The sequence below is a fragment of the Mustelus asterias genome, chromosome 20, assembly GCF_964213995.1.
Source record: "Mustelus asterias chromosome 20, sMusAst1.hap1.1, whole genome shotgun sequence".
Lineage (NCBI taxonomy): Eukaryota > Metazoa > Chordata > Chondrichthyes > Carcharhiniformes > Triakidae > Mustelus > Mustelus asterias.
In genome coordinates this window covers 35,829,128-35,846,441 of record NC_135820.1, presented here as the reverse complement: position 1 = coordinate 35,846,441, position 17,314 = coordinate 35,829,128, and the positions used below count along the sequence as shown (strand labels likewise).

Here is a 17,314-nt window from a genome sequence, read left to right as displayed (position 1 = left end):
ATCCATATTTTTTTTGTGTTTATTAAATCACATTCAGCAAAATCATTTTACAGAGGGCCTCTGCTACAAATGACCAAAATAAAATCCAGTAATTAAAAGCTGCAGCAGCTGTAGCTCTGTTATGTTTCCGTAGCTACTTTATCACTATAGAAACACTTAAAGTATGATTTGTGTGCAATGACCCACTCCTTTCTGGATATTCTTTTCTTTCTCTCGCATAAATAGTTTTCAGCTGTACAGACGCAAAGGACTGCAGGTGCTGCCAAACTTACTGAGCACTTCCAGCAATTTCTGCTTTTATTTCAGCTGTGTAGACTGGCAGCTGTTCACAGCTTGGACAGACAATTCCGAATGATCCATTAAATGGGCTTTAGAGCCCAGAGCATCAGCCCACTTCACTGCTCATTAAATGGGTTCCAAAGAGCAAAGTGGCACCATTTGTAATATATGTCAGTACTTTACATGACAATTTATTGGTCACACTCAAGGCTGGAAGCCATTTGCCGTCTTGCTTAGTCCATATTTCTGACAGGGTAACGGTACTGATGCAGGTTTGTCAACACATATGTGATTACGTTCAGATATGGCAAGGGCGCTGCATGTCTGCAGGCATAATAGATATACTGTTTATTTACTGGCTAAAGGACAAAGCTAGTTCTTGTTTGGCCCCGTCAGGGAAAATGGGATCCAGAAAAATTGGCACAGTCTAAAATGCATTATGTCATTTTCAGTGCTGAAATTATGTTCTTTTTAATTGATTTAATGACAGTTGTTCACATACTATTTTTTTTAAAAACTTGCAGATAAACAATGTTACTTTAATTTCTCACATAAATATTTCAAAGTTGCACAGTTAATTGAAACAGAAACGATAGAGAAAAATCACAAATGGAAGCTCTATTTACAGCAAAGCGTTCTATGGCAGGGTACCAGATGTCCTGTTTGACTCGTCAAAGCAGTGAGCCTTGGCAAACCCATGACATATTCGAGGGTGCCATCTAATCAGTGATCTAGGTTTCCTGGAAGGTCAGGCCCATTAACCATTGATAGACGTATATTTTATCAAGATGACTAGTTAATCAGAGAGGGTAAAAGCAAGTTACTTTTCATTACCGCTGATGGACCTTACATAGACACTCTGGGCGCACTAACAATGTATGACACATACACAGTTCAGTTGCTGACTTGTCCCAGTTATTGGAGATAAAAAGGAGTGGTTTTATGCTAATAATTTTAAATTTTATCTTGTATAATCTATCAAAATAGTTTGTATTTTAGCTGAATTACAGATGTCCAAATGTTTTCACATTATTATACTCAACCATGTTCACTTTTTCATTCTTAAATAATATGTTCATTTTGTACTAATATTTCTAAGGACCAAATTTACAAATAGGACTTCATAATACTTGGTTAGTACAGAGGGGTCAACCAATATTGTCTCCCGCAGTTTGGTTTTTTTTAGATGAGATTGCGACATTTTACTGAAAATTTCTGGATAAAGCTGAAATAAGGGATATATTTTTAATCAGATAAAAGATATTGAATGAAGATGGGTTAGGGAAAGTCAAGTATTGATTTTCAATTATGTTGTGATAGGGACATACGAGTTGGGATTAAAAATTGAAATGGGTTCAAGATGTTTGATGGGATTAGGGAGGATTTATTTGGATAAAAGGAGGTTGGCACATTTCATAGTACGTGGTTGGAGTTGTGAAATGAAATAATACATGACAGTAAAATGTAATAGAGATGGCATGGAACAATTGACATTTGGATTATTAAATAGAATTTAGTAGAAGTATTAAACAAAACTGGGATTGAAATTGTTAGATCGGAGCAGGTTGAGGATATTAAGTGAAATGACCTTGGGATCTTCAGGTGAAATTAGAAAGGGTAGTTACTTGAAACATGTTTGGGATTATTAAAGATGATAGAAAGGTATGAAGAAGAGGTAGAGTCAGAACTCGACCTCTTAAAGGGGAATGTATGGTTGTGATGGTTGGCTGAGATGGAGTTAGAGATTTTAGGTGAGTATGAAGTTGAAGATGGATAATGAAATTACGACTCTTCAAGTGAAGACAGGCTTAGGACTTTAGTTCAGTTGAGGTTACTTTTATATGGTAACAATGATGTTGGGGGTTGTTAATGATAGGACTAGATTTTTTTTAACTTGTTCATGGGATGTGGACATTGTTATTGCCCATCCCAAATTGCTCTTAAACTTAGACCACTTCAGAGTGCATTTAAGAGGCAATCATTGTTGTGAATTTGGAGTCACATTTAGGCCAGACCTGGAGAAGATGGCAGATTTCCTGCCCTAAAGGACATTAGTGAACCACATAGGTTTTCACGGCCATTATGATCATAATTAGATTTTTAATTCCAGATTTTTATTGAATTAAAATCTCACCATCTGCCATGGTGAGATTCAAGCTAGGTCCAAGAGAGTTGCCCTGGGTCTCTACATTACTATTCCAGTGACAATAACACCAAGCCTGCCGTCTTCCCCTAATTGGTAGGTAAAGATAAGGTTGCGGTTTATCAGGTAATATGGAGTTTCAGTTATTGTAAGAGCTTTGAAATTGTTAGAAATTGGATTAGGGTTTGGGATCCCAGGTGAAGATGAAGTTTCAGTTATTAAATGAAAAGGGAGAATGAAAGACTTTTTATTAATGTTGCAGAGATGGGTAATTCTACTGCACATTAAAAATAAAAACTAAAGACATTTATGTCATTATTCTAACTATGTAAGGCTGCATTGTATCGTTCTGATAAATGTACAGTAAAAAGTTGATCAGAGCTTGTTTCTACTGATTTATTAGGTAGATAGAGATATTTTTTAACAGGACACTGAACACACATCAACATCCAGGTAGATGTAACGAAATCAACATTTTACTTCCAATAAACATATATATCAAATAAAGAAAATAGTTAAAAAGCTGGGTTGCCCCCTTTAAATTATAATTTGAGAGGTTTTCTTTTGCCAAAATATTCCCACAAAGAAGCTGGTCATGCACTCCTCCTTGACAATTTACAAACACTTGACTCTCCACAACAGCTCATTTGATTAGACACAATGGATACGATCAGCATCATGAGACAGATCATTCTGTTCACAGTCAGTATCCAGAGCTTGTTCATTCATGATTTGGACAGTTTGAGGGCTGTTGGAAAAAGATGAGGATTTAGCAATATGATTCGTGTGAGACTCCATTTCACTTCCCGGCACCTTGGTGTCCTGCATGTGTGCGGCAGCTCCATGTAGCAGCATCTCGTGATCCTGCTTAGGCTTGACCCTCAGGTAAGCTTTCACTTTGTGATGCCTGGGTTTGCCCTCACTGTAATCAGTCACTCTGCATTCATAAGTGCCTTCATCTGAAGTTTTTATGGTGGACAATCGCAGTTTGTGCGAGATATTGCTTCCAACCACCTTCACAGCCTAGATGGAATAAAAAAGACAAACATTGGTTTGATGAAGGGCTTAGCAAAAAATAAGTGAGAAATAAAATGATTTCCTTTTAAGAGCAACAGGGTAATACATGTTATGGTTATCTTTCCTAGGCGTCACAGTGTGCTATTTGAAAGTGGTTTAATTTGATTCAAATGAACTCACATTAATATTTATAATCTTAGTTTTGATGACAAATTGTATTGGTTCATCGGGGATTTCTACAAAGGAAGGTTTTAATGAAATCAGCATCCCAAATGATTCTCTTTTAACTCGTTCAGTCATGGAGACAATTGTTATGTGAGTAGGCAGTTCAAACTCCTTACAGTGTAGACCGCGAAATGATATGTGAAGATTAGAATAAAATCTTTCCATGCAATTTCTTTGTATGCTATTTTAATGGAGACACTAACTCACTTATTTTAAATGTGATAATATGCCTATTTAATTTGAGGTAAATTTCATGTATGTTTGTTGAGGATTTATATAGAATCATAGAATCCCTACAGTGCAGAAGGAGGCCATTCGGCCCATCGAGTCTGCACCGACCACAATCCCCATAACCCTACTTACTTACCCTATTAACCGCTACATGTAGATAACTTTTTAAAGTTTATTTTATTAGTGTCACAAGTAGGCTTACATTAACACTGCACTGAAGTTACTGTGAAAATCCCCTAGTCGCCACACTCTGGCGCCTGTTCGGGTACATTGAGAGAATTTAGCATGGCCAATGCACCGAACCAGCACGTCTTTAGACTGTGGGAGGAAACTGGAGCACCCTGAGAAAACTCACGCAGCCACGGAGAGAACGTACAAACTCCAGAGAAGCTGCAAATCGAACTTGGGTCCCTGGGGCTGTGAGGCAGCAGTGCTAACTTCTGTATCACCATGCCACATTCACATGGCATAATTTCTAACTTTGATCATTAGTAAACTATATTAAAAAATCACTAAGATTAAAGCACTGATAAGTTGACAACAATGCATCATGAACAAAAGTATCATGCGCTCTTCTACACAGAGAAAGCATAGAGCGAGGACATTATATTTGCATCACCATGCCCATTCCTCCTACAAACATTGCACAATGTAACCCATTACAAGGTCTACTCTACCCAGTTAGTCTCCTTTGTTCAACTAACTTAAATTTGTACTCTAGAGACCCGAGTATAAAATCTTGGCTGACCATTCATTACAGTACTGAGTCTGCCCTCCAAGGTGGACATATGTAACAGATCCCAAGACACTATTTGAAAGATAAGCAGGAGAGCTGTCCCCAGTGTCCAGGCTAATAGTTGCCATTCACCTAAAACCACTGAAAGGTTTATCTGATTGCCTGCCATGTTACACAGTGACTGCATCTGAAAAGTGCTTAGTTCAATTTAAAACACATTTGGGCACCCTGAGGTCATGTAAGGCATCATTACAATACAAATCTTTAGTCCTTCTCTTTCAAGTGTAATTAAGCTGAACTCCATGATGTTCATCCATTCCTGTTTAACCTCCCATCTGCAGAAAGCATTTTTTCCACTTGAAGTCCCAGTTACAAGAGTCACTGCATGTCCTGTGAATGAATTGATTAGCCGTATCTACTTACCCTCATCTACAATCTTATTTATTTTGTTGTATTTGCCTTCACATAGGTACGCTATCACAAACCATTTATTATCTCCATATAGCTTGTGTTCTCACTCATTCTGAAAAAAAATCACTAACAAAGTACAGATTTAAAAAATTATATTCTTCAAGGAGAATCCGATGATTGAATTCAAGTGCCTTAATCATATCTGACATTGTTTTAGCTTCTGCCAAGGTCACAGCAAGGAGCCTTCCAATATCTGATTTGTGCCTTAATGTTTATAAGCTTAGAACCTCTTTAAAATGTTCCCAGTATCTACACAATTGTGATAAAGCTCTGACCTTAAGCAGGCACCACAGTTCAGAGGTAATAAAAAATATAATGAACCAAGTAAACAAATCAATGTGAACTTACCCCAAACTCATTAGTTTCTCAGCTAAATCAATTTAAATGCATTGTCTGTTGCCAGTAAAATTAATTCAGTGTGTTCAATCTCAGCTAGCAGAGATTAAATCCAAGTTCCTAAGGTGGTAGATGCTGTGAAGTGATCAGGGATTTTAGGGATCTTGCCTGTTGATAGTGAGTTTCATGTTGTCTTTTTTTATTATCAGCCAACCCAACTCTGGTGTGCTGGAGGATTAAAATGCAATGAAAAGCAAGAAAGGCATTTTGCTGCATTTCCACTGTCAAAAGAAGGTCCACTAACATGAAATAAACGATTCATTTAATAACTAAGAAGGTTTTTGTAAAGCTAATAAAAATTCAGGAAAGTTGTTTTTGGCTTTACAGATATTACAGGCTGGATTATTCACCTCCCCGACAGCGGGTTTGAAGGCAGGGATAGTACATTAAATCCGGCGAGTAGCCTGCCTGCATACTCCTGCCTCAGGGCTGGTGTCTAACTGCCCACCTGTCATTGACTCCGTCTATACTTCCCGCTGTCTCGGCAGAGCAGCCAGCATAATTAAGCACCCCACGCACCCCGGACATTCTCTCTTCCATCTTCTTCCATCGGGAAAAAGATACAAAAGTCTGAGGACACGTACCAACCAACTCTTCCCTGCTGCCATCAGACTTTTGAATGGACCACCTTGCATTAAGTTGATCTTTCTCTATACCCTAGCTATGACTGTAACACTACATTCTGCACTCTCTCCTTTCCTTCTCTATGAACAGTATGCTATGTCTGTATAGCACGCAAGAAACAATAGTTTTCACTGTATACTAATACATATGACAATAATAAATCAAATCAAATCAAATGATGAATAGACACTTATAAGTGAACAAGTGATGCCCACAAGGCCCTCCAAACCACTGGATCGCAGTGATGGGAGAGAGGCCCACGTCAAACAGCCACCAGCAAGTTTCCCTGTGCATTCTGGTGGTGGGTGGGGTGGGGGACCCTCCTTAATGGCTCTCCTGGGCCTTTGACTGGCCGGCAACTCTGAGTCAGGACCTCCTGATCCAGAAAGGCAATAGACCTGCCTCCAGCCTGTTTATTGCCAATTGGCAAAGCAGCTGGTGTTCTCCTCGATAGACTCCCCTCAGTGGACACCACTCTCCATCACAACATTTAACTGGGGAGGCGGGGAATTGTCCTACATAAAATGCATCTTGCTTTTATTAAAAGGCATGTTTTTAAAAAATCAATTAAACTCATCTTAATATTAGCCTGAAATTCAGACCCTGGTCAGCTTCCTAACATTCAAGAATGGTTGCTAAATTTTCACTGAAGCATAGCCCTTCTTGTAAGAAATCTTCATTTGTCAGGAAATATTAGTGTAGAATGAGAACCACAGACAAGCAGGTCTGTCAGTATCAGTCAAAACGATGGTTGAGCTTATTTACGAGGTTTAGAGTGGATAAAAATCTTTGTAAGCTCAGTTAGGCCTGTAAATACTTGCCATTATCATTAATATATTTAGGGAGTTTAGCTTGGAGTATTTCGTACGGGTTCTTGATATTGAGGTTTTTGTATGTCATTTTTAGATCTGAGGGAAATTAATAGCCTGGGATCTGCAGACATTGAATGGCAACTGCATTTGCCCATTTCAGGACACAAACACACAGTGACATGCCCAATTGTGCTGATGTTCATAGTTCTGGTCCCAGAAGACGAAAAGGATGTAGAGGCATTGAAGAGAGTGCTAGAATGATTTCCAAAGGTTTTAGGAAAACAGATGTGCAAACTCCCTGGGTGACTGTCTATCTGGATTTTGCACATTTAGCCATGTCTACGTGGTTTTCCTCCAAGTGCTCCAGTTTCCTCCCACAGTTCAAGATGTGCAGATTAGATGGATTGACCATGCTAAATTGCCCTTTAGTGCCCACAATGTGTAAATTAGGCGGAATTAGCCATGGTCAATGTGTGGGGTTACGAGGATGGGGTGGGGTAGAGGGTGTGGATAAGACTCTGTTGGAGAGTCGGTGCCGACTTGATGGGCTGAATGGCCTCCTTCTGTACTGTTGGCATCCTATTCTATAATGTAGAGAGGTCATAACTAGCCTGAAAGACTAAACTGGCTGGGGTTCTTTAGTTTCGAAAATAGAAGGTCGAGAAGTAACCTAATGGAGGTCTCTAAAATTATGAAACAGTTTCTAAATGAAGGTGTTTCCACTTGTGGAGGAACTTGAAAGTAAGGGTGAACCCAGGAGAAGTGTTCAATTGTGAAACTGCTATCACAAGGACTGGTTGAGGCAGAGAATAGTTGCTTAACAAGTATATGAGGGAGAAAGGAGAAGATGAATGTATTGATCTTGTAGGTGAAGTGAGGCAAAAGGAGGCTTGTGCGGAGCATAAACACCATCATAGACCAGTGGAACTAAATCCATATTTTATGTGCTGTAAATTTTATGTAATGCTACAAAATACTGTGTTTAACACACAATATTTACTTGGCCAGGATTTTCCACTTTAATGGAGTCCTGATGTGTCTTCAATGTATTGGGGGCTATGAGGTCACATTCATCATCACACATTGAGGACTTCTAGCAGGCTCCAGCTCCCATTGCTTGTTTCAGCAAGTGCGTTAATTCACATAACGGAGGGTGGATGACTCTGGGGCCAACTGAAGATAGGACCAGTGCTTTCTGTCCCTAACATTTTAAATTCATGAAAGCAGGCAGTTAAGTTAATCTCTCCACAAAAAATGAAAATCTCTCCTCTAACTGACCGTGGCTACAGCAACATGCTCGTATTGCCAGTGCCTGGCGTTGCTAGGGCACAAGTGGCGATCAGTGCATCAGCTGCACATTCTTTTTCATTTGCATGCCCTTGGATACACCCAAACACCGGAGAGCTTGTGTATTCCACAGCCCCCTCTCCTCAGGATGTGGCAGGCAACCACAGGCCCCGATCTGTTGGATTTACGCCAGGGTATCTGCTTGACGTCAGCAAAACATTCAGGAAGATTTAAGGCTGAAGAGAATTATTTTCACTCGGGTTTACAATGCTGACGTAATCCTGGTCGCCCTCCGATACGACCAGCATAAACCTCTAGCCATTAACACCTTGATTTTAAAATTCTCATCCTTGCTTTTAAATCTCTCCATGACTGCTCCTCTCCCTATCTCTACATTCTAACAGCCCTGCAACCTCGCAGGAACTCTGCATCCATCCTATCTGTCTCCTTTTGCATACCTGATTTCCTTTGCCTGTTATTAGTGACCATGTCTTCCTCCTGAGCCCTAACCTCTGACATCCCATCCCTAAACTCTCTCTCTCTCCTTCACAATACTAATCAGAACTGTTCTAATATCTCCTTATGTGACGCAACACTCCTGTTGAATGCCTTGGGACAATTTCTTATGTTAAAGGCGTTCAAAATGTGCAATTTGCTGTTGTTATATTAAATATACTTTGAGGTTATCTCCTATTCTCTACATAATACATCGGTGTGATGATGCTTTACAACGGGGTTGAACCTTGGCCTGAGTATTTAACACCAAACCTGTGTGTTCTGGAGTTATGGTGTAACATTATAGTTCACAGACTGTTCATGGACTTCTCCGAATTGGAGGTGTTCCGATGTGAAAATGCATTGTGTAATAAAGGTAAATCCACAGTTAACAGAATTAGAGAATGATTTATAATTCACACGCCTCATATTAAGTCTTTCACATTTCAATTGATTTAAAGGAATTTTGTAATTTCTGATTTATTTGATTTCTTGCATCTGTCGCACTTGATAATAAATTAGGTCTGAAAATGCTCCATAGTGTATTGTATTGACCATTTCATTAATATGATAAAGACTTCTGATACCTCTTATAAAAAAATAATTACACAGTCTCTTTTCATTTTGCTTTTTCAATAAGTGACCACTTAATTATAAAGCTGGCATTAATTTTAAAATAATGTACCATATTTATCCCTACCTTTTTTTGGACGATTTTCAGTTCCCCTTCTCCTTAATTTGTGGAATTCTGGGACAATTGTGATTTAAAACCAGAATAAACCCAACCAAAACATTTCCTTCCTGACAACCTGTGAGAGGTTTTACAAATCCAGCACTCATCATAAAAATGATAGAATCCAACAATCCCCTGGTGTGGAGGTGCTGCACTTATTGACCACTAGATGGTAGTAAGATATCACTATCAGAGCAACCAGTTAAATCTATTTCATATTTGATAGGATCGCAGTCCCCTTTACTACAAATCCTGCTGCTTTAACGCGTTTGTGGATATGTCACGGGCATCAGTACATGCAGAGTGCTCTGGGTTAGCTTCAACCTAGAAGACTAAATGGTCTAAGTGGAAGAGTGGACTATCCTGAGTATTTAACTCAAATGCCTGGAAAATTGTTCCCACCAGTTTCTGGACGTGAGCCGAGCATCAAGAATTGGTGTGCCTGAACTGATGGGCGAGAGAACCAGGTGATATAAGTTCTCTTGAGTCATTGGGAGCTGGCCAGTGCACTGTGGCTAGTGGCTGTACTCCAAGACACAGTTCATTGGACGAAAGGTGTGTAAAAGAGACTAGTGGTGGGTCTGGTGAGTTTGTGTGTGTACTATTAATGTGGAGCTAGAATGAACAGTTCTGCTACTTCTGACTCTACATTCAGGTATTTTTGATTAGACTGCTGGATAACCAATGATTGTGCACAGCCCCAAGCTCTTACAGATCTTTGGCTGATAGTGGAGCAGGTTCTAGTGACAGGTGCAGACCACTTCCTTACATTGTTAAATGGGGTCAGCACTGCTTTCAGCTTGCAGTCCCTGAGATGGCCACTGCTATATGCAGGACACAATACCTCTACATGCAATTTTGGACTATTCCACCTGCTTTCTTTTCCCCCCAAAGAAACACAGAGCAATCCAATTTCTGGGCCAAAATACTTTTGTTTTGGCTGCCCAGCCTTGTTTACTTTGTAATTCATACTATATATAGAAGCAAAGACAGAAATTGCAGAGGTGTGGTAGCAATCTTTTCATCTTCATTGGATACAGGAGTAGTACCAGAGTACCAGGGCGGTGGCACAGTGCTTAGCACTGCTGCCTCACAGCATCAAGGACCCGGGTTTGATGTGTGGAGTTTGCTCTTCTCTCCGTGTCTGCGTGGGTTCCCTCCCACAGTCTGAAAGACGTGCTGGTTAGGTGCACTGACCCAAACAGATGCCGGAGTGTGGCAACTAGGGGAATTTCACAGTAACTTCATTGCAGTGTTAATGCAAGCATTACTTGTGACTAATGAATATATTTTAAAAACTGGAACTGTTCAAGAAAGAGAAGAGGAAGACGACAGGCCAGACAGCTTATCATAGATAAGTGGAAAATTATTGGAAACCTTTAAGGTAACAGGACAAGTGGATAAAGTGATTAAGCAGGCATATGGTATGCTTGCCTTTATTAGCCGAGGCACAGAGTTTAAGAGCAAGGAGGTTATGCTGGAACTATATAAAATGTTGGTTAGATCACAGCTAGAGTCTTGTGTCCTATTCTGTAATCCACATTATAGGAGGGATGTGATAGCACTGGAAAGGATGCAGAGGAGATTTACCAGGATGTTGCTTGGGCTGAAGAGTTTTAGTTTATGAAGGGACATTGGATAGACTGGGATTGTTTTTCTTGGAGCAGAGGAGACTGAGGGGGGACATGATTGAGATGTATAAAATTATGAGGGGCAGAGATAGAGTAGACAGGAAGAAACTTTTCCCCTTGGTGGAGAGATCAATGGCCAGGGTGTATATATTTAAGGTAAAGGGCAGGAGATTTAGTGGGGATGTGAGAAAAAAAAGAGGGCGATGGGTGTCTGGAACTCACTGCCTGAAAGGGTGGTGGAGTCAGAGACCCTCATAATATTTGGGTGTGCACTTGCGATGCCAAGGCATACGAGGCTACAAATACTGGAAAATGGGATTAGAATAGTTAAGTGGTTGTTTTTGATCAGCACAGAGGTGATTTGCCAAAGGGCCTCTTCTGGGCGGTAGACCTCCATGACTCTCTTATCAGGGAGAAAACGAACTTTAATGTGAAAATCATAGAATCCATTTTACAGAAGGAGGCCATTCAACCCATCGAGTTTGTTTTGACCACAATCCCACCCAGGCCTTATTCCCGTAACCCCACACATTTACCCTGCTAATCCCCCTGACACGAGGGTCAATTTAGCCAGGCCAATCAACCTAACTTGCACATCTTTGTACTGTGGGATGGAACTGGAGCACCCGGAGGAAACCCACGCAGACACGGGAAGAATGTGCAAACTCCACACAGACAGTGATCTGAGGCCAGAATTGAACCTAGATTCCTGGCGCTGTGAGGCAGCAGTGCTAACCACTGTGCCATCGGAAGACATGGATTAATCAAAAAGAGCCAGAATGGACTGTTTAAGGCAAATCATGACTCACTAATTTGATTGATTTATTTAAGATATCAGAGAATGTTAATCAACATAATGCAGGAGATAAGTGTTGTAGATATGGATTTTCAGAAGGCATTCAAATCACATAGGAGCCTAAAAAGAAAATGAAAATCCATGGAATTAAGAGAAAAGGCACATGGGGAAATTTTGAGGATTTCATAGAGTTGCAGAAACTTACAGCATAGAAGTCAACCGGTTGTGCCTGAATATGAATTGTCTCAGTGACAGGAAGCCAAGGATGCACCTTTCTCAGGCTGAGAAATGGATTACGATGATGTTTCCCAAGAATCATACTTGGGTCCATTAGCCTTAATTTTTACTGATGACCTGGAGTTGGGTGTAGGAAGCAGCATGATTACGTTTGATACAAAACTTGGCAACACAATATAGTGATGTGGACAGTTGTAGATCTCAGGATGATGGAATGGTGAAATGAGAAGTTTGTAGGTAGAATTCAATGCAGGGTGTGGTGAACCATCGTTGGTTCACCACTGGGGTTGTTATTGTGTTACTGTTGGGCTAGGGTGTTGTTGTTATGGGGGTTGTACTATGTTGTTGGGATAGGGTGTTTACCTGTCCTAAGTGTTATCATGGCACACTCCAGTGGGGTCCCGCCTCCGGTGGCAGGGTATAAGACCCCCTGCTCCGGCAGGACCCCTTCAGTCTGAACGGGTGAATTTGTGTTAGTAGTTTCATTGTTAATGTATTAAAGCCTTCAGTACTAAAGCCTTGTTTCCGGGTGCTCATTGAGGTGCATCAATTTAATACATTAACTGAGAATATGGAGCAGATCCTAAAACCGGATCGTCTGACACTGGACCCACGTGCGGTCGGTGCAGCTAACACGTTCGAACATTGGTGGAAGTGCTTCGAGGACTACCTGGCAGCCTCGGTAGCTATCACTACGGACAGTGATAGACTCCAGGTCCTCCACGCAAGGGTAAGCGACACGATTTACCTAGCCATTCGTGCAGCTTCCACTTACCAGGGTGCCGTCGAGCTCCTAAAGAATAGGTACATTACGCCACCCAACGAGATTCACGCTCGTTATCTCCTCGCTACACGACGTCGGCAGTCGGGCGAGACCATAGAAGACTACGCCAATGAACTCCTGCAGCTTGCCAGGGCTTGTGACTGTAAGGACGTCTCCGCCGAGCAGTACATGCATGACCTCGCCCGAGACGCGTTCGTAGCAGGGGTAGTGTCCTCGTATATCAGACTTAAATTACTAGAAAAGGGGAAACTCAACTTGACCCAGGCAATGGGGATGGCCGTGAGGTTGGAGGCGGCGTCGAAGAGCTTGGCGCTGTACCCCGAGGACCACGTGCAGTCAACGTGGTTGGAGCAAGCTCTGCTCCCTCCTCGCCCCGCGAACCCGCGCTCCCAGATCGATTCGACGATGGCGGCAGCTCCAGGGGGCCAGCGATGCTATTTTTGCGGTGGGGCTAAGCATCCACGGCAGCAGTGTCCGGCAAGAACGGCAATCTGCAGCCAGTGCGGTAAAAAAGGCCACTACGGCAAAGTCTGCAGGTCCAAACCTAAAAACGGCAGTGCAGCTTGTAACCCTCCAGAACGGAGACCATCTCCTTCGGCGCTGCAGTACCCACGAGGTCCGACCACGTGCGACCTCAGGACGGCGCCATCGTGGCAAACAGAGGAGGAGGAAGACCACCAGGAGTCGCTGCGCTTGGCGCCCTCGCCCATGTGCGATTCATGGGGGCGGCCATCATGGTCCACGACGACTAGGAGCGACCAGCAGGGGTCCTCAGCATCCACATCGGCAGCATGCAGTGACGCCCAGGGGCCAACGGTGGCGTCGATCTCTCTGGATCAGACCAGGCATTTCAGACTGGAACATTCTATGATGGAGGTAAAGGTTAGTGGCAGAACTGTAAATTGTCTGTTTGACAGTGGGAGCACCGAAAGTTTCATACACCCTGAAACTGCTAAAAGGTGTGGACTCCGGGTTCTCCCTGCCAAGCAGACCATTTCCATGGCATCACAGTCCCGGTCTGTACCGATCCAAGGACGATGTATGGTAACTCTTGAGGTACAGGGCACAGTCTACGAGCAATACAGGCTCCTTGTGTTACCTCACCTTTGCGCGCCAATTCTCCTCGGACTAAATTTTATGGTCCACATGAAGAGTGTGATCCTACAGTACGGTGGGCCACTCCCTTCACTGGCCGTAGGGAACCAGCCGCAGCCTCCAAATTGCCCAAAACGCCCCGCGTGCAATCTATCCACCCTGAAGATCACGACACCATCCCTTTTTAAAAATCTGGTACCTGGCTGCAAGCCCATCGCTACTAAAAGTAGGCGTTACAGCGCTGAGGACCGGATCTTTATTAGATCTGAGGTTCAGCGGCTCCTCAAGGAAGGGATCATACAGGCCAGTGCTAGTCCGTGGAGAGCGCAGGTCGTGGTAGTCAAAAGCGGGAACAAACCTCGGATGGTCATCAACTATAGTCAGACCATTAATAGATACACGCAGCTGGATGCGTATCCTCTCCCGCGCATTTCTGATATGGTCAATCAGATTGCGCAGTACCGAGTGTTTTCTACCATAGACCTTAAGTCCGCCTACCATCAACTCCCCATCCGCCCAGAGGACCGACAATATACGGCCTTTGAGGCGGATGGTCGTGTATACCAATTCCTCAGGGTTCCATTTGGTGTCACCAATGGGGTCTTGGTCTTCCAGCGTGCTATGGACTGAATGGTGGACCAGAACGGGTTGCGGGCTACCTTCCCGTACCTGGATAACGTCACCATCTGCGGCCATGACCAGCAGGACCATGACACGAATCTCCAACACTTTCTGCGCACTGCATCTCGCCTGAATCTGACCTATAACAGGGAGAAGTGCGTATTCCGTACGCGTAAGTTAGCCATCCTCGGATACGTGGTGGAAAACGGGGTCATTGGCCCTGATCCAGACCGTATGCGACCACTCACTGAACTTCCCTTGCCCGCTAGCACGAAAGCACTCAGGAGATGCCTCGGGTTCTTTTCGTACTATGCACAGTGGGTCCCCAACTATGCGGACAAAGCTCGTCCGCTCATTAAGTCCACGACCTTCCCACTTACGCCGGAGGCCCAATTGGCCTTCAAGGTTTTGAAAAGCGACATTTCGAAAGCCACGATGCACGCGGTGGATGAATCCATCCCCTTCCAGGTGGAGAGTGATGCATCTGATTTCGCCCTAGCCGCCACACTAAACCAGGCAGGCAGGCCCGTCGCGTTTTTTTCCCGCACCCTTCAAGGCCCCGAAATTCGGCACTCAGCGGTGGAGAAGGAGGCTCAGGCCATTGTGGAGGCAGTCAGACACTGGCGCCATTACCTGGCAGGTAAGCGGTTCACCCTGATCACGGATCAACGATCCGTGGCGTTTATGTTTAGTAACACGCAGAGGGGCAAGATCAAGAACGATAAGATCTTGCGGTGGAGAATTGAGCTCTCCACCTATAATTACGATATTATGTATCGTCCAGGGAAGCTCAATGAGCCCTCGGATGCCCTCTCGCGCGGAACATGTGCCATCATGCAGGAGGACCGCTTGAAGGCTCTCCACAATGATCTGTGTCATCCTGGAGTCACCAGACTCTACCACTTCATAAAAGCCCGCAACCTACCCTACTCGGTGGAGGAGGTCAGGTCAGTTACTAGAAGTTGTCGGATTTGCGCAGAATGCAAACCACACTTTTATCGACCAGACCGGGCACATTTGGTCAAGGCCACTCGCCCTTTTGAGAGGCTGAGTGTAGATTTTAAGGGCCCCCTTCCCTCAACGGATCGGAATGTCTATTTTCTTAACATAATAGACGAATTTTCCCGGTTTCCGTTTGTTTTCCCCTGTGCGGACACGTCGACTGCCACCGTCATCAAGGCATTCAGTGAGCTTTTTACCCTGTTCGGGTACCCCTGCTATATTCATAGCGACAGGGGCTCGTCGTTCATGAGCAACGACTTGAGGCAATTCCTGCTCTCATTCGGGATTGCCTCTAGTAGAACCACGAGCTACAACCCTAGGGGTAACGGACAGGTGGAAAGGGAGAATGCTACAGTCTGGAAGGCTGTCCTACTGGCACTGAAATCCAAGGGCCTTCCAGTCTCCCGGTGGCAGGAGGTCCTTCCAAATGCGCTCCATTCTATCCGCTCCCTCCTGTGTACGGCAACCAATGCTACTCCCCACGAGAGGATGTTCTCATTCCCTTGGAAGTCGTCCTCGGGGACCTCATTGCCAGCCTGGTTGACGTACCCAGGACCCGTCCTTCTGCGGCGCCATGTGAGGGCTCGCAAGTCCGACCCCTTGGTCGAACCGGTCCAACTCCTCCACGCCAACCCTCAGTATGCCTATGTGGCATATCCTGACGGGCGAGAGGACACTGTCTCCATTAGAGACCTGGCGCCCGCAGGGGACGTAGCAACTCCTGTCGCTCCTATTCCCCCAGTCACAGATCCACTACTCCTCATTACTTCCCCAGACGTGGCGCGGTCAGCACCGGGACCAGTGCATAACACTTTTACTCCCAGGTACAGCTTGCCTGAGACTCGGAGATCGGCGCCACCATCATCACCACCACCACCACCACCAAACGTTCCAGGATCCCCTGCACCATCGCCTCATCAGGGCCGGCCGGCCCGGGAGTCTTTGAGGGGACAGCCAGATGTTGCTTTGAGAGAGCCACCGCAAGCACCTGCTCCGGTTTCGCAACCGGTGTTGAGAAGATCGCAGCGTCGGTGTGGTCCTCCAGACCGTCTGGACTTGTGAATCCTGTTATTTTTTTTGTCATTGTCTGTTTTCATCCACCCCGCCACCTTTGGTTCCTAAAGGAGGGGTGAATGTGGTGAACCATCGTTGGTTCACCACTGGGGTTGTTATTGTGTTACTGTTGGGCTAGGGTGTTGTTGTTATGGGGGTTGTACTATGTTGTTGGGATAGGGTGTTTACCTGTCCTAAGTGTTATCATGGCACACTCCAGTGGGGTCCCGCCTCCGGTGGCAGGGTATAAGACCCCCTGCTCCGGCAGGACCCCTTCAGTCTGAACGGGTGAATTTGTGTTAGTAGTTTCATTGTTAATGTATTAAAGCCTTCAGTACTAAAGCCTTGTTTCCGGGTGCTCATTGAGGTGCATCACAGGGATAGAGTGATGCACTTTGGGGTGGACTAAAATGGAAAAACAATATATTATGAATGGCTCAATTTTGAAGAACAAGTGAATTCCTTTGAGTCCACACACATAATTCTCTAAAGGTGGCAAGCCAAGTTGATGAGCTGGTTAAAAAAAGCACTCAGGTTACTTGGGTTGATAAATAGAGAAATGGAATATAAAGGTGAAAATATCAGACTAAAATGGTGCAAGTCACTGGCTCGGTCTTAGCTTGAGTACTGCGGACAATTCCAGGCA

The 17,314-nt window shown here is 43.9% G+C and overlaps 1 protein-coding gene across 1 annotated transcript in view; it reads right to left on the bottom strand.

Annotated features, from left to right (window-relative positions):
- Positions 1-2,810: 2,810 nt before the first annotated feature.
- Positions 2,811-17,314, bottom strand: part of vstm2la (V-set and transmembrane domain containing 2 like a) — a 71,784-nt gene continuing 57,280 nt past the window's right edge. The window contains exon 4 of the mRNA XM_078236100.1: positions 2,811-3,445. Coding sequence (XP_078092226.1) covers positions 3,074-3,445 — 372 coding nt within the window. The 3' untranslated portion in view covers positions 2,811-3,073. The remainder of the gene's footprint in view (positions 3,446-17,314) is intronic.